Source organism: Symphalangus syndactylus, chromosome 21 (assembly GCF_028878055.3).
Source record: "Symphalangus syndactylus isolate Jambi chromosome 21, NHGRI_mSymSyn1-v2.1_pri, whole genome shotgun sequence".
NCBI classification, from domain to species: Eukaryota; Metazoa; Chordata; class Mammalia; order Primates; family Hylobatidae; genus Symphalangus; species Symphalangus syndactylus.
This window is the reverse complement of record NC_072443.2, coordinates 51931833-51953786: the sequence shown is the minus strand read 5'-3', so window position 1 is coordinate 51953786 and position 21954 is coordinate 51931833. Positions and strand designations below refer to the sequence as shown.

Genomic DNA, 21954 nt, shown 5'->3' with positions numbered 1-21954 from the left:
ATGCCCACCTTCCCTGGCCCTGCGTGTTCCCTTGTGCTCTGGCACCGCAGAGTGCTCCCTGGGCCCGTCTCTTCTCTAGCTCTATCCCACCCCATGGCCTCAGGATCCCATAGCCTTGCTGTGCCTGTGTGCCAATGACCCATCCCCGTGTCCACTCAGACCCAAGACATAGCTGTCCAGGGAGAGGCTTTCCAAGCCAAATTCCCCAAGGGTATCTGAGTTTTGGACTCAGGAATTCTGCAGCGAAGCTTGCCAAAGCGTCTTGCCCACACTCTCCTCTGCAGGGTTCCCATCTCTTGTGCCCAGAGGCTGGCTAGGGACCCTAGATCCCCTAAGTCTGGCCTCCCCTAGATCATCCAGTCAGTGCCAAGGCCAGCTGATGTAGCTTTGGGATCATCTTCAAATCCACCTCCTTCTCCTCCTCTTTACTGACTCCAGCCATGGCCCCACTCGCACCCCATTCCCTCTTGCCTGAGCCTGGGCATGGCACCTCCCTCTTGGCAAACTGCGTCACGCTCCTCCCTGTCGGCCTCCAGACAGGTCTTCCCCAAACCAATCTGAGCAGGTCGCTGGTGATGCTGATGATGATGGTGGTGAAGTTAGTTATGCTATGAGGTGATGATGGCATTGACGTTAGTAGTGACGTTAAATGATGGAGTGATGGTGAGGTTAGTGATGGTGGTGGTGCTGATGACAGTCTGGGGACGGTGTGGGTAACTGGCTTGGGAGAGTCTTTCTTGGTAATTAACTGGGAAAGGATGGGGAAGGGTCAGTAACTTGGCCTCTGTAGCCTGGTCTGAGCCCCAGCTCTGGCGTCTTTGGGGAATTCCCTGGGCCTCTGAGGAAGGCCTGGCTCTGCTCCCCCCTTGCCTTTCTCTACCCCCAGCTCGAGGTCTTCTGGGTCCCTGGGTCCTCAGGTCCCCTAGAAGGAGCTGAAGAGCTAGGAGCAGGGAAGGCCCTGCAGAGAGTGGCTGCCATGGGGGCAGGCCCAGGGTGGAAGCTTAGGAGGGAGGGAGTCGGAGAAGAAAGCTAAAGACAGCCCCGGGGTCCATTTGCAGGTAACCACACCCCACAGACCCTCCAGCCTGCCTCTACCTTGGTAGGTTGCCTGGGGGTCCCTGATAGACACCACTCAAGGGCTGGGGCCCCAAGCCTCAGGGCGTGGACAGGGAAGAGGTGAACTAGACCTTGGTGGGAGGCAGGGTTGTCCATGAAGGACCAGAGAGAGGCAGGGGAAGTGATGGGAGATGGCAGTGAAGACAGGCAGGTTGGAGCTGGAGGGCCAAGCAGCTGACTGGAGACTCTGCCTTGGGCCCAGCGGCCCCTCGGCAGCCCCTTTGCTAGGACACACTGTGCTGGCCACAGCTCCGTTGCCTCTGTTCCTCTTCAGGTGGCTCCACAGGGCTGGCCCTGCCAACGGGGTCTCCTCCCACAGGTGATGTTGGGCTGTGCAAGCCTTGCAGGGGAGACGGATGCTGGGGCCCACCAGGTGGTGGCTATGTGGGATGCTGGAGGCTCCGGGCTGAGTCTATGGAGTGACCTTCGGGGGTGAGGCCTGGCTGTGCCTGTCACTGTGCCCCAGGGCCAGGTCAGCCTGGGCTCCCAGCCAGGCCTTGACCTAGAGGCCAGCTGTGGCTGTGGGATGTGGCCGTTTCTCTCTGCTGCACTGTCTCCCTCATGGGGGCCAGTGATAACGTGGGGGGAGCACGTGGGGACTGAGCAACACCTCAGTGAGGGCTCCAGGGGTGTGGCCATGTGACCTACAACCTGCTGGCCTGGGTGGGTCAGGGGTGCAGGGCCGGCCTGACAGCCTCCTTTGCAGAGGGGGCCGCAGGCCACACTGCGAGGTGGGAGGTAGTGATCTAGGGTCCATGCTGTCCCTCCCACTGCCCTCTGAGGTCCCTGCACTGGTCTTGCCCCAGGGAGCACAAGGCTGGGATGCGGGCAGGGTCTCCGCCTCCCCCACTGGTGCCCCACCACGGTGGCAGGGCCTGTACACAGGAGGCCTCATAAATATTCGAGCACTCAACTTGGGGCCTCTTCCCAAACGTACCTCTCCTCTCAAGTTTCACCTCCCTGTTTTCAATCCCCGAGCCTTCCCAAACGTCCTCTTCCTCCCAGGCCTCAGCTCGGACTGTCCCCTCCCCTCGGCTGCCACATCCAATCACCAACCACTGGTCCCAGGTCCTCTCCAACCCACATGGCCTCTGCCCTCTGTTTGTAATGGGGGTGGGGGACCCCTGGCCTCCAGGCCCTGCCATTGGCTCCCTCAGGAGGCCAGAGGGGTCTCTTGGAACCCCAACTGGACACCATGCCCCACCCCCCTGCCTGTGCCCTTGTGGGGCTCCAAGGCCTCCCACACCCAGCAGACAGCCTTCTAGGCCTCCCTGGCTGCCCGAGTTCCGGCCACATTGTTCATAGCGCCCCCATCACCTCCCCCAGCATCACCAGTGCTCAGCAAGGGGAATGGAGTCCCTGTAGAGCCTTGCGAGCCCCACTCCCAGCACCCCCTGCTGCCTCTGCCCCAACTCCCAGCAGCCAAGCCTGGTGCCGGGCTGAGCAGGCTAATTAATGGCTCAACCCCGTTATCAGTCAAATGCTAATTACTCTTTTTAATCTGGGCTGCCTGTGTGGAGGCTGCTGGAGGTGCAACAGGGGCTGGGGGGTCCGGAGCCATGACCTCATCCTCCTCAGCAAGCAGGCACACGGGCCCCAGCGAGCGCTGCCTCACCACAGCCCTCACTCTGCTGTTCCCTCTGGCAGGTGCCACCCTTCCTTGCCCTGGCAAACTCCTACTCTCCCTTCAAGACCTTGCCCATGCAGCCCCTTGGCAGGAGGCCTCCCCAGTCCCCGCCTCAGAGGACAGACAAGGCTGAACTAGGAGTTGGGAGGCTGTCAGCCAGGCTGGCCTTGGTCTCTGGAAGGGAATCTGGAAATGCTAACCCCCACATGGAGGCTGCTCAGCAGTGGAGGCCAGGGCCGGGACCAACCCCAGAGTGAGCTCGGACTGACAGGCTCCTGCGCTCCCCAGACAGGGGTCTGGCCCTGGCATGCTTCCTGTAGAATGGAGTGATAAGCCTCCCTCAAATCCTACCCAGTCCTGGAGAAGAGGCCCCACTAACCTGCATGCCCTTTGCCCATGGGGCAAACTAGCACTGGATACACAGGAACTGAGGCACATTTTATACATGGGGACACTGAGGCATGAGGTTAGGGAACTTGCCACCATGCTGTGCACACTGGACTCAATCCTCCTTCACCCCACTCCCACACCCAAAGAGATACACACACTGACAAACACACCAACCCTCCCAAAACACACACGGAGCACATGCAGACACGTCTGAGACATCGCGGATCCATGTGCACAGACGCACACCCGGACGTCAGCACAGGCTCGGAGATGCCTGGTGCACCGATGCCCGTGTGCGCACATGCACATGCATGGCCAGGGCAGGAGGCCTGGGAGCACAGAAGCTGCCCCTTCTCCTGCCCCAGGCCCCCAGGGCTTCCCGTTTACGAGACGTTATCTATCGAAAATATATTAACCCAGAAGCCTGTTTCCATCAGAGTCTCGATTCCAGGGACATTTCCAGATAAGCCTTATCTCTTCGTTTGTGCATTAGCCCTGCTGGTCGGGGGCCTGCCAATCACCGCTGCCCCTCCTGCCCCAGCCCATGGCAGGATGTCGGTCCATGACCTCACTCCATGTGGGCAGGCAGGTGAGGGGGCCCAGGGCACTGCTGCCCCATGCCCCACCCACAGAGGACCCCAGAGAGCACCTTTTTTCCAAGGACACGCCTGAAGCACTGGTGGGCAAGGGACTCTGGAAGCACCTGGAGCCTGGACTCAAACTCCAGCTCTATCTGGGGCAGCTGCAGGCAGCCAAGCCCTGCCCTGTCTGCACCCCTGGGAAACTGGCATGCTGCTGCCACACCACCACTGTGGGTAGACGAGCAGATTCAGTGAGTTTACCTGTGTCGGTGGCTGCAGTGAGCTTGACCCACTGGAACCCTCTCCTTCATAAAACACGCAGGCCTGGGGTTGCCCAAGGCACCCTGGGGGATGGGGGAGCCAGGGAAGGGGACGTACATGCCCACACTTTGGCCTCAGCCAGAACTGGGTGCTGGCTCCAGCTCCTGCCCACCGTCCTGGCTAGGCTGCACCTTCAAAGGCTGCGCGCCCTGGCCCGATCCCACTAATGGACGCTCAGGTTTCCACCGATGCCGGGCCTGATAGAGGCCTCTCCTGGGGCATTCGGCTGGGCGTTTTCAGGCCACACAGAGCAGGTCTGCCTCGTTACACACTCAGGGCGCTCAGAGGCTCCTGGGAGTCGCCCTGGGCTGCCCCTCCTCCCTTCTGTGCCTCTGTGCCTCAGTTCCTCCACCCGAGCCCCCTCCTTCCCGGGGCTTTGAGGAGCACGGTCTTCAGACCAATGGGGAGGTGAGAGGTGGGGTGGAGGTGGACGCCTGCACAGAGTTCCTGGAAAAACGGCTTATTTGGGGCCGGTGTCACTTCCTGAGGGGCTCTGGGCCTTTTGCCTCTCAGTGGGAGATGTGTGGGGGCCACCCTAGGGCCACAGGTAATGCAGGGTCAGCAACATGCCTGGCAAGTCTCCCATCCCCAGGGCAGCCCTCTGGCATGGCTGCTTTTCTTCTTCCATTTTATACACGGAGACACTGAGGCATGAGGTTAGGGAACTTGCCCAAGCTCACACCGCAGGCAGGGAGAGGCCTGAATCTGTGCCCTGGTGGCGGCAGCCACATTCGCCCTGTGTGCTCATCTTTCCTCCACACCTGATCTGGCCCCAGAGCCAGCTCCCATGGACTAAGTGCCCCCCCATGCCTGGCACAGTGGTTCCACTGAGTCACATGACCCCTCATTTAGAGAGGGACAGTGACACACCCAAGGTCGCCCTGCCCATGCAGGCCAGGACCTGGGGCTGAGCTCAGAGTTTTCTGTCCCAATGTACAGGGACTCTGAGGGGGCTGGGGAGGGAGGGGTCAGGGAGGGTGTGGCCTGGCTCCCAGCTCAGCCCCACATTGAGGAGGAGGGAGGTTTCCTCACCTAAGAGGTGAGTCCCCGAAGCTGGGTTCGGACCCAGTGTTGGCCCTCACCAGCAGCTCCCAGATCTGTGCTGGGAGGTGACCAGCCTGGACAGCACTGGCAGGTGCTCAGAGGGGCCTCTCCTGCCCCCAGGCACTGATAGGCTGGGGGGCTGTGAGCCCAGCTCAGTGCTGACTGAAGCCCTCCCGGAGGTCTGCACCCTTCTTCGGCTGCCCTCCTCTGGGGGACCAGCAGGCTAGCAGGGAGCCTGGTGTGGGCTCAAAGCTGCTGCCAGTTTCCTGGGCGGAGTGGCCTCAGCGAAGTGGCACTGCCTTCCTGGTGAAACAGTCTGCAGGGCCGGGTAGGGTGAGGAGGCTGTGGGGCACAGTACCCAGTGGGGTGAGGCCCCAGGGAGAGGGGCCACTGCAGTCCCAGGAGGCATCTGCTCAGGCAGCAGCAGTGGAGGGGGAGCCGGCTCCTAGGCAGAGGACTGTCCTGATTCACGGTGTAGATGAGCCGCCCTGGCACCCGCAGCCTGCAGCAGCAGTGGAGGCCAAGATCACCGGGGCCACACTTTCTCTCACGTTCCTCCAGGGCCAATCCCCTCAGGGGGACTGAACTGGGAACCCCACTTCCCCATGGCTCTCAGCTGTTGCCCTTGACTGCTGCTCCAGCCCTGCTGCCTGGGTCTGGGCCAAGGTTGACCAAGGGTGGCCGGGCCAGTCACCATCGCTGGCATCCTTGCAGCTTGGGGGCTTTGCTCTGCTGCTGGTGTATTTAACCGCCTGCTCCCCACCCACCACGTGTACACGGGACACACACACACACACACACACACACACACACACACACACGGCTCTGGGGCTTAACAGGCCCAAGTCATTTGATCGAAACCTGTCCCTGTTAATATTTTTAATGCCATTTGCAAATTAAAGCATAATGCACCGATTACTGGGATAAAAGGGAAGCCTCTGTGTCTGTCTGGAGACCAAATAAAGGAACGTTTGAACATCTGTTCATCCTACAAATGTCTCTAAAAGCTTTGATTTCCTCTCAGTCAGTTGACTCCACCATTCACCCTTTCCTGAGTATCCCACAGCCTGGGGCTACAAGGCAGGGTGGTCTGTGGGTGCAGGGGATGGGAGATGGCTCTGCAGGGTGCCCTTACCATGCTAGCCTCCACTTTCTGGGAAGTGTATGGTTCTCAAACTTGAGGGCATGGGCGGAGGGACTCCTTGTGTTGGGGTGGAGGAGCAAGCCTCCACCTGCTCTGCCTGACGCCTTGGCCAGGCACCCTGCTATTCCCCAACTCCCCTGTGGGTGCCCTCCCTGGACCCAGCTGCCCAGAGAATCCCCATTCTCTCTCAAGGCCCAGAGCACCCCAGGAGCCACCCAGTGGGGTTGAGAAGTGCAGACCCTCTGCAGACTCCCACAGCCTACAGACTCTGAGTTTGGGTCCCTTCCCTGGCCCCGACCTGGGCAGGAACTCTTGGGATTTCTCTGAGATTCCCCTTGGAAAACAGCCGGGGAGGGCGGGGGCCCTAGTGAAGTCACAGAGAGAGAGACACCAGTAGAGTGGGCTGGGACCACGGGACATTTATTTGTAGCTGTCAAGTGCCTGCCCACCTGGGGGAGGGGTGAGACTGGCCTGCAGGTGGCCAACAGATGGGGCAGTGGAAGATACTGGCTACCAGGCCTCTGCCCAGGGCCCTTTCCTAGTTGGGCTGGGGGCTGTCCTGGGAGGGAGTGTGCAGGGGCTGGAGGATAGACCCTCCTGGCCCCGGCAACCCATCCCCCTCAGCTCCTCACCAGGGCTCAGCACCAAGCCTGGGGGTGGGGGCTGCTGCTGCAGGACTGCAGGGAGAGACTGGGAGAGGCTGAGGCATGGCTGGTTGGGATTTGGCACAGCAGCCTGGACTGGGCCGGGCAAGGAGGCCCTGGGGGAGGTCACTGGACACTCAGGGAGACTGAACCATGCGCTTGTGGGTGTCGAAGACGTAACGCTTGAAAGTCAGGCTGAGCGCCACGTGCTGTGAGGGCTCGCTCCGCTCGGCGCTCTCCTCCTGCCTGGTGGCCTCCCCACGGCCAGCCCGCGCCCGCTTCTTGAGGGCAGGTGTCAGGATCTTCTTGGACTCGGGGCTGAGGCCACCTGCGAGGCACAGAAAAGAGCCTGTCACTCTGCCGTACCCCAAGCACCCGTGGGCTCCCTGCCCGCCCACCTGCTGCCTAGACCCACCCCTCTTCTGCCTCCCTCCCTAGCCAGTCAGCCCTGAGGCCTGTGTCCATTCTGACATTTTGGTCCCTCTGGCGCCCATCTGATAGGTGTACAGTAGGGCACTGTGCCTCTTGGGGCCTCGGCTCACCACCCTCGTGCTCAGGCCCTGGAGGGACTGCTGCCCTGTGCCGAGTGGTCCATTGCTTTCCAGTGCACTCATGCCAAGTCCACGTCTGGAAACTCGGCATCTGAGGCTCCCTGGGTGGGGTGCTCCCTGATTGCCTCTGGAGACCCATTCTCCACTTCTCCACCCTCTTGTGTGCCTAGGAGGCTGACCCCTGCAGATAGCATGACCAGGTTTAGCAGTGGAAGCCCCAACAGGCCAGAGTGTGGGAAGAGAGGGCAGTCAGGGTGTGTATCCCTGGCTCCCTTTGGCAGGCAGGACCTGGGCTGCTTTCACCCCCACCTGCCCTCAGTGGGATATGCAGGCTGCATACCCAGCTGCCCCAGTAGCAGTCCCAGGAACCACCACCCGCTGGGGCTCCCTGCCCCATGCCATTCTCACAGTGCCCCCTTGGCTCAGTTTGCCACAGCCCTGAGAGCTTGCTCCCATCAGGACACCCCAGTGGGGCCATGGGGCTCACAGAGTCAGTGGCTCATCCTGGGATCCTCTGCCAGGGGTATATGTTGCCCCGCCCCCAGGCTTGGGTGGGTGCAGCCCCCACCGCTTTCCAGCTACCTCTATGAGTTGCTTTAACCAGCCCACGCCTCACTAAAGACCTTTTGTTCAACTCCCTCCAGCTGAACGCCTGAGTGGAAATTTGTTTTCTGCTGATGTCCCGGCACGCACCCACTCCAACACCTCCATCTTCACCACGCTCTGCCTTTGTGCACCGTCTCTGCAGCCCTGCTGATCATGGTCCATTCCTGGGCTCCTCATCACACATGCAAGCCTCTCACATGCTGTTCCCTCTGCCTGGAACACCCTTCCCATCCTAGGCAATAGAAGTCCCACTCATCCTTAAACATGCTGCTGCAACTGCCCTTTCTCTGGAGCTTGTCTTTTTTAAGTTGACAAATGACAAACTGTGTATATTTATAGTGTACTCTCTCTCTCTCTCTCTATATATATATATATATATTTTTTTTGTGTGTGTGTGTGTGTGTATGTGACAGGGTCTCACTCTGTTGCCTAGGCTGGAGTGCAGTGGTGTGATCCTGGCTCACTACAACCTCTGCCTCCTGGGCTCAAGTGATCCTCCCACCTCAGCCTCCTGAGTAGTGGGAACCACAGGCTCGTGCCACCACGTCTAGCTTATTTTTTGCATTTTTTTGTGGAGATGGAGTTTTGCCATGTTGCCCAGTCTAACATGATGTTTTAATACATGTATATATTTTGGAATGATTAAATCAGACTAATTAACATATTCATCACCTCACATACTTATTTTAGTGATGAGAACATTTAAAATCTATTCTCTTAGCAAATTGCATTGAATATTATACATTGTTATTAATTACAGTCACTATTCTGCACAGCGGATCTCCTGAATCGATTTCTCTGGTCTAACTGAAACTGTGAACCCTTTGACCAAGACCTTCCCATTCCCGCCCCAGCCTCCACCCCCAGGCTCCTGCAACCACCCTTCTACCCTCTGCTTTTATGAGTTTGGGTTTTGAGATACCACATATAAGTGAGATCATCAGCATTTGTCTTTCTGTGCTGTGGGCTTGTATTCATGAGGAATCTCCTGGTGGCAGCATGGTGCAGCCTCCATGTGGGCCACTGGCCAGGGTGAGACCACTCAGCAGGCTCCTCGGCATCTGTGGGAGTGGGTGGGCCCAGGGCTCGGAGCAGTTCCACCCCTGGCAGAGCACCTCAGTGTGAGCACTCACTCTGTGAGCCTCATAGCCCCACTGGGGGATTCTGATGGGAGCAAGCTCATGGGGCACTGTGAGAGTGGCATGGGACAGGGAGCCCCAGTGGGTGGTGGCTCCTGAGACTGCTGCTAGGGGCAGCTGGGTATGAAGGCACTGAAGGCAGGTGGGGGTGAAGGCAGCCCATACCCTGCCTGCCAAGGAGGTGTCCCACCAGGATCCCCTCCCCATGTGCACAAACGGCCTATACAGGCTGGGGACCTAGAGGACCAGAGCCGGGAGGAAGCTGGGCAGAGGCACAGGCAGAGGGCCCAGCTTCCTATGTGCTGTTGGCACCTGTGCCACTGCACCTTCTGGCACCTAAAGAATTTTCCTCCCTTTTCCCTGTCCTGCCCAGTACTAGCTTCCTCCCTGAGAAGACACGGCAGCCATAAGGCTCGCACATCAAGCTTCAGTCCGGAGGGCCCTGGCCTGTCGTCTCAGACTGGGAGCGCTGGCTGGCGGGGCTGTGTGGGTTATTTCTGGCTCAGTTTCCTGAAGATGTTGGCCACCCCTTCTTTATACGGATGAGAAAATGAAGGTCTAAGAGGGCAGTGACTTACTGGAAGCCCCACAGTGAGTTCAGAAGAGCCAGGATTTGAGCTCCAGCCCTTACCCAATGGCAAAGCCAGTTTCTGCTCTCCACTCAGAGCGATGGGTGGGGGATACACCTTTCAGTGGGCTTCTGACAATGGTTCTCAAGGCTGTGAGAGCATTGTGCACTGGCCCTGCAGCTCTAGATGTTTAAAAAGGTGACAAGGGCTCAAGCCTGGAATCCCAGCACTTTGGGAGGCCGAGGTGGGTGGATCATGAGGTCAGGAGATCAAGATCATCCTGACTAACATGGTGAAACCCCGTCTCCATTAAAAATACAAAAAATTAGCTAGGGTGGTGGCAGGTGCCTATTGTCCCAGCTACTCCAGAGGCTGAGGTAGGAGAATGGCGTGAACTGGGGAGGTGGAGCTTGCAGTGAGCCGAGATTGTACCACTGCACTCTAGCCTGGGCAACAGTGAGACTCAGTCTTAAAAAAAAAAAAAATGACAAGGGTGCTGGATAAAGAGGCCATCTGTAGAGTCAGTCAGGGATAGCTTGTCCCACTGCACAAAGGGTCCGGTCTCCCTCTGGCAGGCGGAAGTGAGATTACTGGCCATCTAAAGCCTGAGTCCCCTGGGAAGACTGAGGACATGCAGCTGATATGAACAGGGCTCCAGGAGCCAGGCCCTTGCACGCCTGCCTGAGGGACTTGTGACACTATGGCCTTGGGGACCTGCATTAAGGAAGTGCCCCCTGTGAGCAGCATACCTTACTTGGAGCCTGAGCGGTGTCTGCTCTGCAGGTTCCACACCTAGGTGGTCTGCCCCGTGCTTGGGATGGGGTGCAGAGTGTGGGCATGGGGAGGACCCTGGCCAGTCTCCTCAAGTGAGCGCCTGGCCTGTAGGTATCTGAATCCCTGAATCAGAGCCTGGCCTTCCTTCTGCAAACAGAGCAGGTAGCTGGCAGCAGACCCCGACAAATGGCACGGGCAGCCCGTCTCCCTCTGGTGCCAGGAGGTCTGGAGGCTAAGAAGGTGTGGGGCTCCCCGGCGTCTGTGCTGGGCTGGGGAGACAGGCGTGGCCCAATCGGCAGTCCATCTCGCCCACGATGGCTCTCATTACACACAATGCATACCTCGCACTGCCCGGAGCAGGCAAAGCCGGAAAGTCTATCTGTCACTGGTGAAGATGTGGCCATTTAATTGCTCTTCTGAGATGGTCAGGCTCGTTTACCTCTGCTCTATTATGGACTGGCCGGAAAGCACCTGGAAAGCCTGACCAAAGGGAGACCTGGACATGGGGCAGCATGGATTTGTGGCAAATGTCACCAGGAGCTGCTTTGTTTTCCCAGTGGCCTTTTTTTTCTTTTTTAGCCATGTGGCAAACACAGGGAAGTGAAGAGCACCCCAGGGTGTCATGTGGTGAGAGCTGCTACCCACCCAGCCAGACTCTGGGGGTCCCGCTCTGTGCTTCTCCCAACCTGCCTCTGTGCCTTTTCACTTAAAAATATTCAGGGAACATGCCAGGACAGGAGATAAATGGTGGTGAACGCACAGACCAGGGCCCAGCTCCCATGCAGTTTACTCATCTAAGAAGGTACAGCCAGTGAACAAGACAGCCAGATCTCCAGTCAGCAGAAGGGTGGCCAAGGAAACAGCACCGCGATCACTGTGTGGGGACAGGGCTGCTTCAGCGTGTTCCAAGGGAGGAGGAGGAATGCTGGACCCAAGGCCAGATGACAGGCACCAGCCATAGATATTGCTGTCACAGATCCACAGGCAAAGGGAATTTGAGTGACAATTCCTGGGGGTGGGTATGCGAGAGGCGCTGAGGGCAGATGAAGGCATGTGCCATGCGTGGTGCGGTACGAGGGCCTGGCTCCAGGATGACCACAGCTCACCATGCCCACACGGTGCCCTGTGTGCCAGGCTCCCCACTTTGACTTGGGGTCAGTGTGCGGGAAGGTGGTGACAAGGCCATGTGCTGAGTGCTGACTACCCATCTGCCTGGTTTCCACCTCCTGCAGGCCCTGTGTCTCCAAGGCAGGCAGGACAGGGCCTGCTCTGCCACCCGCTCTGCTAGGACCTACGCTGTCAGGGAGGTGCAGTCCTGCCCCCATCTTCCTCCCTGCACTGGGGGCTGCTCTGGACCTCTGGCCTCTGCTTGCCCCCGGCTCACAGCCCCACCCCTGTGTCAGCCTCCTCGCTGCCCTCCTGCACACCTGGCCTGTCTCTGCCTCAGGTCTGCTGTCATTGCCAATCCCTCTGCCTGGAGACTCACCTGGGAGGCACACCTGGCCCGTCTCTGCCTCAGGGCCCCTGTCTTTGCCAATCCCTCCGCCTGGAGACTTGGGAGCTCCGGCAGCTGCAAGTTCACTTTCTTCGAGTCACTGTACAACTGTCACCTCTTGGTGAGGCCTTTGTGACCACCTTGTTTAAAACTACAACCCCTTCATGCTCCCCTGACCCCCTCTCACCCCACTATTTTTCCTATAGCTCTTATAACCTTCTAATGTCCTCTATGATGTCCTTGTTTTGGGTTTGTTGTCTGCCTCTGCTGAAATGACAAGCTCCACCCTAGCAGGGAGTTTTGTCTATTCACTGTTGTAACCCTAACACCTGGAGTGATTGCTGGTGAGTGGTGGATACTCAGAGAACATTCTCCAAATAAGTGTTGGAGGACACCCTGCTGGGGCTGAGGGGCAAACTGCTCTGGTTTTCCAAGAACCTGAAGGGCAGCTGTTTAAGCACTGGCTGGTGACAATCTGGGAGGGACAAGGTCCCAGATGGTCACAGTGTGAACTAAGAAAGGCACTTCTAGGAATTCAGTCCAAACAAGTGGTCTGAGATACGGCAGAAGATTTCTACACAAAGATGTCACCACAGCATGGAGGTACTTAATCCTCGTAACACCGTGTTGAGGAAACAGGCACGGAAGAGTCAGTAGCTTGCCCAAGGTCACACGGCTATTTAGAGGCAGAGCGGGAACGCCAGGCTATCTGATTCCCAAGCCTGTGTGCTTACCCACTAAGGGAGCGGCACGTTTTTTAGAACTACAAAGGGCCTCTAAGACCAAGGGAGGCCAGTCCAGACCCATCCAGCATCTATTTGCTGCAGCAAAATGTTCTGTGGGACTAAAAGTGATACCTGAGAAGAGTTTAAAGTTACACAAAGAAAGACCTATGTTATAATGCTAATTCAAAAAAAATGCAGCAATCAAAATTTTTGGAAGAGTTCTGCTGCAGCCCTGGGATGAAGGGAAAAGAGACCGGAAGACTGTCCATTTGGCTGTCAGGGGTCAGGAGTGGGTTGCAAGCACTGTTCCTCCTTTCTTCTTTTATGTATTTCCCAAGGCTTCCACTGTGACCCTGGGTTACTCACAGGGCGACGTCTATTACAGGACCCCCATCACTGTGGCCTCCGGCATCCAGCTGGGAGCCCAGAGAAGGCACGGTGCCTACCGGTGCAATCTGGCTGGAACCTGCTCAATCCATGGCACACAGGGGCCGGGGAGGGGAGGAAGGGCCAGGAAGCTCGCTGACATCTCTAGGCCCACGGTGTTGTCTCTGCCATGCTCTGAGTCTGCCCAGGAAGGACAGGGACGAGAGGTATGGTAGGGATGGTGATGCTCATAACTCCTCCATGGCTGCTGGAAGTTCAAGGTCCCCACACTGCTGCTCTGCTGCTTGCATCAAGGGCAACGACTGGGAGGTGTGGGCACAGGAGTCCACTGTCCTCTAGCCCTGCCTCGCTGCCTCCTCCCTCATCCCGCCTGGCTGTCCCTCATCCCGCCTGGCTGTCCCTCATCCCGCCTGGCTGTCCCAAGGATTGCTCTAGGGCCCAGGTCAGACATCTTGACCTGGCTCCACCGACAGAAACATCTATTCTCTTTCTGGCCTCTCTCTCAGCCTCACCCCTCCTCCCTCTCTGATCAGATCATGTACCACGCTTCAGCTATGAGAAGCCAAGCAGGGCCTTGGAAGGTGCGGTTCCCTCTGCCTGCCATGCTCACACTCTACTGCCGCCCCTTGGGAAGGCGCCCCTCAGCTGCCCAGCTGAGTGAGATCCTCCTGGGCGCCCTGCCCAGCACCACTGTGGCTGTCATTGCCTTATGTGCCTGCCTCCCCCAGTGGCCTGTGAGGGGGCACCTCTCCAGGATTGTGTGCAGGGCCTAGCACACGGGGCTCAGGGAGGTTTGATGAAAACAAAGGGAATGAGTATGGATTCATCCTCACAAGCACTCACAGCAGGGATGCAGGACAGTGGAGGGAAGAAAAATGCCCCAGCAGGGCAGGACCCCTGCCTCCAGGACCAGAAAACACCTGTCTGCCTTCGAGTGACCCAAGGGAGAAAGAAGTCCAGGCTCGGGTCCCAGGCTGGCCTGGCCCCCTGGCCCCTCTCCCATGTGCTGGAGGGTGGCTCTCGACCCGGCAGGGCGGGCTAGGGTGTGTGTGTGCTACACGTATGTCTGTCATTCAGTAGGGCCTCTTTTTCCCCAAACCTCAGGATTCCTGGAGCCTACGGCCCTGCTCCACCCCCTGACGAACCCAAACCCCAGGATGCAGTGGGGGCGGGCGGCCATGACCCTGGGGGCAACACTGCTCCTCATGGCTTCCCGTGGGGACACTCTCCCAGGGCCAGGCTGGCCCTTTCTCACCAAGCGCCAGCTCCACACAAAGGCACAATGGGCTGCAGGCTGCCGGGTCCTGGCTCGGGCTGGGGTAATCAGGGAAGAATGCGGGAAGCACAACTGTTTCCCAAGCCCTAGCCACGGTGCCGCCCTGACATGGCCATCAAAGGCCGGCAAATTGCCTCCAATTGCTGGCGTCGCTTTCATGTTGGGGGCCAGACTGGAAGAGGGGTCTCCACGCTGGTGGGTGGCTTGCATGCCCCAGTGGGAACTGAACCCTTGCAAGCAGCTTGGGGTCACTGGCCCCCTTTGTGGCCCTGTGGGGCTGGGGCCGCTCTAGTCACTCCAGCACTACCCACTGCTGTAAACAAGCAGCTTTGGAGAGGGTTGGAAGAGAGCCAGAGCCAGGGGCAGGGGATCTCTTTGGGGTCAGCATCCTGGTGATGACTGACAGCTGGGAGCCTAAATGGCAGGTGGGGCTGATATATGAGATGGTCAGGCTGGACAGCCACAGAGGGCCTTGGATTCAGCCAGGCTCCAGTCTGGACTGGATACTGGGCCCTAGGAACAGGAGGGGCTGCCTAACAAGGCCACCCCCCTCAGCAGGGGCCATGGGGCAGCTGGGGCAGAGCCCTGTCCCTCAACAGGGTGCTGGTGAGCTCCAATGTCAAGTTCCCCTCCACCCCAAGGTAAGAAGCTGCCCTGCACAGGCCACAAGTGGTCACGGAGGTGTGTGGGTGGCACAGTGCTCCAATGAGACCTCTAAGTCAAGGCGCGGCTGGAGGCAGGCCTGGCCAAGAGGGAGCTGCCCCCAAGGCCAGGGGTGGGGAGACAGAAAGAAGGGAGAACCTGGCAAGGGCAGAAGTGGCCCTCATGTGGGGCCTGGCAGTCATGTCTGAAACACATGGAGGCTATTGTTGACATCAACACCCCCATCTATCGGCGGCCAGCCAGGCTCATGGAGGTGCAATGACTTGCCCTGGATTCCTGGCAGTTGTGGTGTAGCTGAGTCTGAATGCAGACCCCTCTTCTTGCTGGCAGGGCAGGGCAGCCTGGGTCCGGAGGACAGGCAGAGGCAATGAGGGCTTAGCTCTAACACAGACCTGGCTGGGGACAGACAGGCCCAGGAGGACAGGCCTGGCAGGGCTGGGGAGAGCCAGGTGGGCAGAGAGAGCCAGTGTGAGTGCTCCCTGAGAGGGGACAGCCCTGACACCAGTCTCCTCTGTGAGCAGTGACAGCGACTCTGGAATCCTCCAGCCACCTCTTTGTCAGGCTGGGCTCTTCTGTTTTCCTGGGGAGCTAAAGCCTTTAACGTTGCTGGCTGGGGCGGGCCGGCTCCTTGGTTTTCTCTCCTTCCCTCCCTGCTATGGATCCCGTATGTAAACAAAGATGCAATTTGCTTTAAAAAGATAAGGTGATTAAGTTTTTATCAGACCTGTACTCCGCCGTCCCTGCAACAAAAGGTATTGGGGGAGGCGGGCGGCAGAGCGGGCCCTTCGCTGGAGCCTCGCTCTTTCTGAGGCTCTCAAGCGCATACTCGACGGGCTCATGCGCCCCTTTGATTGGGCGGAAGCGGAGGCAACCAGCGCCCCGCACCCCCATTTTGATGTCTTAATGTTGCCTAATTCCTCCTTTAATTTATATTAAGCTTCTTAGCAGCAATGATGAATTCTTCAAAAACAAAAAAGGGCCCTTTGCAGAAATCTTTCCCACACCATGTAAATTGAAATTATAATGCAGTCAAAGCTGTGGAGATTGGGGTGCGTGGGGAGGGAACACCGGTGCATTATGTGGACGGAAGGTTTTTTTTTTTTTTAAGGCAAAAAACAAATCCATTCTGAAACAGGCAGAAAATGACTTGGACCTGAGTCTCAATTATACAGGGAAGGGCAGCCTCTGTGGAGGAAAGTTTGTTGTCCTGAATTCTCAGTCCCCCTGGGACCGGCTGGACCAGCTGCCTCCTGAAGGGGCTGCTGCAGGGATAGCCCCCATCCCTCATCAGCGGAGTCTCAGCCTACCCTTCTGGAATGGGATCCCCCACTCTGTGGAGTGGCTGTGAGGCCTCCGTGAGGTGCATTCATAGAGCAGCCAGCCCTGCCCCAAAGGTTACCCTCCTTGCTGTGCAGGCCAGAAGCTCAGGCTGGGGCTCACACAGCTGCGAGTGGGGCGCCTGCCTAGCCTCTCGGGACAGCTCAGAGGGTGGTTTGCCACAGGCTTCTTGGAGGCTCCTGCTCTAGGTGTCCCTGCAGGCCTGGCAGGAGCAGGTCCCTGCCCCAGGGCACGGGCACGGGGCTCCAGCACATGAGTGGCCAGGACCCTCTCCCACTGGCCTGTCCTTAGTGCTGTTGCCAGAGATTCTTCTAGGACAAAAACTCAACATTCCTCTCAGTTCAGCTGCTCACTGAAGACCTCTTCAGCCCCTCACAACCACTCAGACAGGGTCCCAATTCCTCTAAGGAGTCCCTCAGAAGCTGCCCCTACAGCCCTGAACATCCTTACCACACACTCCTCTCCCATCTCAGCACTGCCCCAGCCTCGGGACTGGCGCTCCCTCGGCCTGGGGAACCCATGACACTTGTCTACCTTGCCTGCTTCTGTCTCCCTTGGCTCCCTCGGCACAAGGCTCTGTAGCATCTTGGTTTGGCCTTCTCTGATGCCTGCCCAGCCTTCCCCTAGGGCCAAGGCCCCCCACACTCTGCCCTGAGTACAGATCCAATGCCCCCAGAGACAGTCAGGGCCTGAACAGCCCCGCAATGCCAGGAAGGGGCAGTACTGGTGACCTCAGCCCATGTGCACCCCACCTCATCTGCCAATGGGGTCAGAGCTCCCCCACCCACCTTCTGGGCTCCTCATCACCCTCCTCCAGCCTGACAGCCTCCACAGGGTCCTGTCAGTGCACAGAGGCTGGGGGGGTGAGCAGTTCTGCCGACCACCTGCCAGCTGGGCTGGTGGCAGAGGTGGGAGAACTGGACTGCACAAACTTTCCTGTCATCCCTGCAGGCAGTGAGCCTGCCGGCCCAGAACTAGGAGGAAGAATCAGTGGGGAGGCCTGGGCCTGGCCCCTTCCCTTGCGGCTCATGCCCCCCATCCATGGGCCAGGGCAGCTGGGTGGATGCCCGACTCCTCTGTCCAGAGAGAATAAGACATGCACTTGATGAGTAGGGACCAGCTGGGCCAGAGCTGAGCTGCTTCAGTGGCAGAGTTTCTGGAAGGTGAGCCTGGGCAGCTGTGCTTCTGGGGACCCTTTTGGCTGGCCCTGGGTGGGGCTGAGGTTTGACAAGTGTCTGGATGGGATGGACACTGGACTGCAGCCCTGGGCAAGCTGGGCTCTGCAGGTCGGCAGCTGGGATGCGGCTTGGCCAGAGGTCCCCTCTGCTGCTACCATTGCCACCCTCATAGTGACTGCCTTTCTAGCAGCCTCCTCCAAATGCCTCCCACTCAGCCAGGGGCTGCACAGACATCATTTTATTCCAGCCTCAGGACATCCTATAAGTCACTTTACAGGCAGGCCCAGTGGCTGCCTGGGGTCACACAGCTGGGAAGCCAGGGAGCAGTGATTCCCATCCGAGCCCCAGCTTCACAAAGCTGTCCACCCTGCCACAGGCCTGGGAGTCTGGTTGCAGGGAATACAGCAGTCTGGATGGCAGTGCCATGGGTGGGGGGCGGCAGGGGGCTCCAGCCATCTCCTATGGAAGGAGGGAGGATGGCAAGAGACAAGGGTGTGGGATCACCTGGGGACTCCCCCGGCCAGAATGATGTTTCTTCCCACCTGGCATCTCCCAGGCCCAGGGCAGTGGGGCTGGGCCAGGTGGGGCCTTGTCTCCAGACACTTCCAGGGCGGAGGCCCAGGGTACTTCTGTGTTGTGGGTACCAGTCGGGGGACCACTGGCAACCAGGACTGTGGGCTGTGGGGCCTTGCCACTGTGGAGACTGGCACTGAAAGCAGCCCAGATGGGCAAGAGGGGGCTAGCTGCACCTTTACAGGCTAGGCACCATTCCACATGCTCCACAGACAACAGCAAACCTCAGTTCACAATCATGCTATTCACACACACCAGGAAACTGAGGCACAGAGCACTCAGGAACTTGCCCAAGGTAACACAGCAAGAACGTGGTGGGCCTGAGCTCAAACCCTTCACAGCACCACAGCCTCATGCCCAGTAGGCCATCCACCCTCAGGAACCAGTCCCAACTCTCAGCAGCTGTGTGCCCAACTCCTGCATGGATGGGGGCTTTGGGAGGGCAGAGACTGGAACCCATTTGACAGTGTGTCCCAGTGCCTGGAACAGGGCTTGGGGTAGGAAGGATCAGAAAAGTGCTTTCTGTGCCTCATGTGAGGAGAGTACATTATCCATTCCATCATTCAGAGGTAGAAATGGAGGCCCAGGGACACAAATTGATGTGCCCAAGGTCACACAGTCAGTGGCAGAGAAGTGATCACGTCCTCGCCAGTAGTTGGAGAAGCTCAGGTTCCTCTCCAGGTAGCTGGAGCTAGAGGAAGGGGCTGTCTCTCTTCTCCACTAGCCCCACCAACTGCCACCCTCTGCCTGTACTGTTGGTAAGCCAGGCCTGGTCCATGACATACATACACACACAAACCACACATAGATACACATGTGCCTCTAGAATGAGGGACCTCCTAGAGGGCAGGGCCATTCCTTCAGCAGGTTCTGTTTGGTTGGAATGGTAGCTGTCCAGGCCATCTCAGGTCCTGAAGGCAGGTCTCGACACTTGCAGGGCAGGCAGGGATGACAGTGGTACTGTCAGAGCCTGAGCTCTGTGTTCATGGCTGGGGTTTGGACACCAGGCTTGGTGAAACAGCAGCTTGATTGGCCTGCTCTGAGCTTTGGTTTCTTCCTCAGCTGGGGTGAGGGATGTGGGAATAAGACACATGGCCCGGCTCTCTCCAGGAAGCGCTTGGTAAAGAGAGGCCACTGCCATTCTGATCACGGCTGTGGCTGAGGGTGCTGTATCACTGTGTCTCCATCAGCTCGGGGCTAACTAAGCTACAACTGAGGCTCAGCCCTCTGCTGGACCCCGTTCCTGGCTGCTGACTGGCCTGGGTGTGCTGGGCCGTGCGCTGGACAGACACCGCCTCATTGCACGGCCATGATCCCCTGTGAGGGAGGCCCGGCAGGAGTCCCACTCTGCTGGGAGGAAGCTGGGCCCGATGAAGAACAGGGAAATGCAGAGCTAGTTTTCTCCTCTTTTTGTTCTCTCACAGGCATCTTGAGACAGAGGGAGACTTGGATGCAAACCACCCATGACAGCAGTGAAAAGCCCTGGGAAGAAAGGGAAGGAGCCGCAGACAGTCGCACCCAGGCATTTAGAGGAGGAGGAGGAAGGAAGCTGGGGTCAGGAAGACTGTGGTGGAAAAGGTGACATTTCCCTGGGCAGGTCTCAGTGAGGCAGCATGGCCTCAGTGGAGCAGTGGGTCAGGCAGGAGTGGGCCACCGATGGCTGCCCTGCTGAGGCCCTGGCTGAGGGCCTGAGAGCTGACCCACTCCCCATGGCTCCCGTTCCGCCTTCTAGCCTGGAGGCCTCACATACATGCTGAAACCTCCTGTCTGCTTGTGACACAGGGATAACAGGTGCCTGACCTCCTGATGCTGTGAGGATGCTGGGGATGTGTCTAATGAGGGGGACAGGGCCTGCCCAGGGACATAGATGCTCTAGGGACATAAGGCCCCATGCTGCCAGCAGCACAGGGAGGACACTCCCCCCGCTCAGGGCCGTGGAGACCAACGCTGCATGCAGAAGTCCTGGCACACAGTGTGCTCGGTTAGTGGCCCTTTCCATCTCTCCTTCCTTTGTGCCCAAAACGCAATGGCTGGCCAAGAGGAAGGGCCTGCTTCAACCAAGGGTGCAGAGGCCAGGCCAGGATGCCCTTCTGACCACACAGCCATATGCTCTCAGGCTGTCCTCCGCTCCCCTGTGGGGCTAGGACTCACCCCAGCCTGCCCCTTCCAATGAAAGTAAAGGCTGTGGCCAGAGGCAAGGATGGGCCCCTCCTGCAGGCGGCCCTCCTCCTCAGACAGCCCCCCAAGGCTGGCCATTGGGGGAGCACGGTTCCTGGTGGCCTCCCGTGGAGCTCCATCCCCACCAAGGGAGCTGAATTTTAATACTCCAAACACTCACTCCCTAAATGTGTATACTCTTTTAACAGCAGTTAATCTTCAATTAAAATACCTAGAGCAGAAACTAAGATAACTGGTTTAAAAGGTAGAGCTTATTGACAATAAAAGTCTTCTTCATATTGCTTTTCTTTAAAAAAATCCACATATTAAAAATGTCATTTTTATGACTTGGTGGGGGAAAAAACCATCTAGAATAATGAAGGCGAACAAAGGCCCGGGGAGCAGTCATTTTCCAGAGCCCATATGTAGCACCCTGATTACTGTATCAGCCCTGTTCCCAGAGCAGAGCGAGAGGCCGTGGGCAGGCAGCGGCGCTGGCTGTCCTCTCGCTGACAGGGGAAGGGCAGGGGTGGTGTGGCATCTCTGGTCCCCACCCACACTCCTGATTTGAAAGCTGCAGACTCCAACAGTCTATCCCTCCCTGACCTGCAGGGGCTGAGGCCCAGGGTGAGCATGCGTACAGGGGCTGGGGCCTGGCACCCTGTGTCTGTGCTGATGGCCATGTGCCCATACACTCTCCCTTGGAGGCAGATCCCAGAGGTGGCCTGTGGCTGCAAGGCCCAGGGGAGGCAGGTATGCCTATGGGCTGACCCCCCCCCACCACTGCCCCACTGGAATGCCCACACACTTTCTGATGCTGGCTGCACTCCTGCTGTACACGTGTCACCCACTGGCCATGTGTCCACCTCAGCTGTCAGGCCTATGTGACCAAATGGGTCCCCAATGTCCAGGACAGGGCCAGGCACAAAGCAGATGCCCATAAGTGGCCACATCCTGGTCCCTGGCCCTGTACCTACCTCACAGCCCTCAGTACCTCCCACTGCAACTGTCTCTTGGCTCACCGGCCATGGCCTCGGGCTCTCTGCAGTAGCCCCCTGGCCCAGTACTGTCCAGCATTGCTGTTGAGGTGCTGGAGGGCCTTGGCTAGTGGCACTGTGCGTCCTTTCTTCCAAAACACAGTCTGTGCCTCTGCCCTGGGCAGGTTGCATCTCTGATGCATCTCTGTGCCTCTGCCCTGAGCAGGCCACGGGCTCAGATCCTGCACTGTGGCTGGGTGGAGGCTGTTTTACACCTGGGATATGCTGCCCCCAGGTCTTGGAGTGCATCGGCCTCAACTTGGAGCACCTCCAGCCAGGTGTCCCTCTGCCCTCAGAAGCCTGGGCTCCGAGGGCTGGTAAGGATGGGTCTTGGGGACAGGGCCAGCACCAGTGAAACAGAGCTGGCGTTCATGTTTCTGCAGCAGTGTGAACGCCAGGACTCCCATCTGGGACACACCAGTGTGTGTACCAAAAGGACAGCTGTCATCATGGCCTCTTTCCCAGGTCTGTCCCTGTAGCAGCCAGGCCAGTACCCTGGGAAGGTGCTCGGCTCTGCAGGTGCCTGGGGGGTGGCGCACTGAACTTCAGTCTCCTTGTCTGTGAAATGGGTCCTGCTGTTATGATGGGGAAGGGGGAAGCCCTCAGAGAGGGCCTGAGA

General features: G+C 58.4%; 1 protein-coding gene across 3 annotated transcripts in view; it reads right to left on the bottom strand.

The window, feature by feature from the left end:
• Positions 1-21954, bottom strand: part of EEFSEC (eukaryotic elongation factor, selenocysteine-tRNA specific) — a 265744-nt gene that overhangs the window by 2176 nt on the left and 241614 nt on the right. For 2 of the 3 annotated variants that reach the window (XM_055259113.2, XM_063630222.1), the window contains one exon: positions 6623-7195. The exons of the other annotated variant lie outside the window; for it this stretch is intronic. In XM_055259113.2, coding sequence (XP_055115088.1) covers positions 7005-7195 — 191 coding nt within the window. In that variant the 3' untranslated portion in view covers positions 6623-7004. Of the gene's footprint in view, positions 1-6622; positions 7196-21954 lie in introns of those variants that run through there. 3 annotated transcript variants of the gene reach the window in all.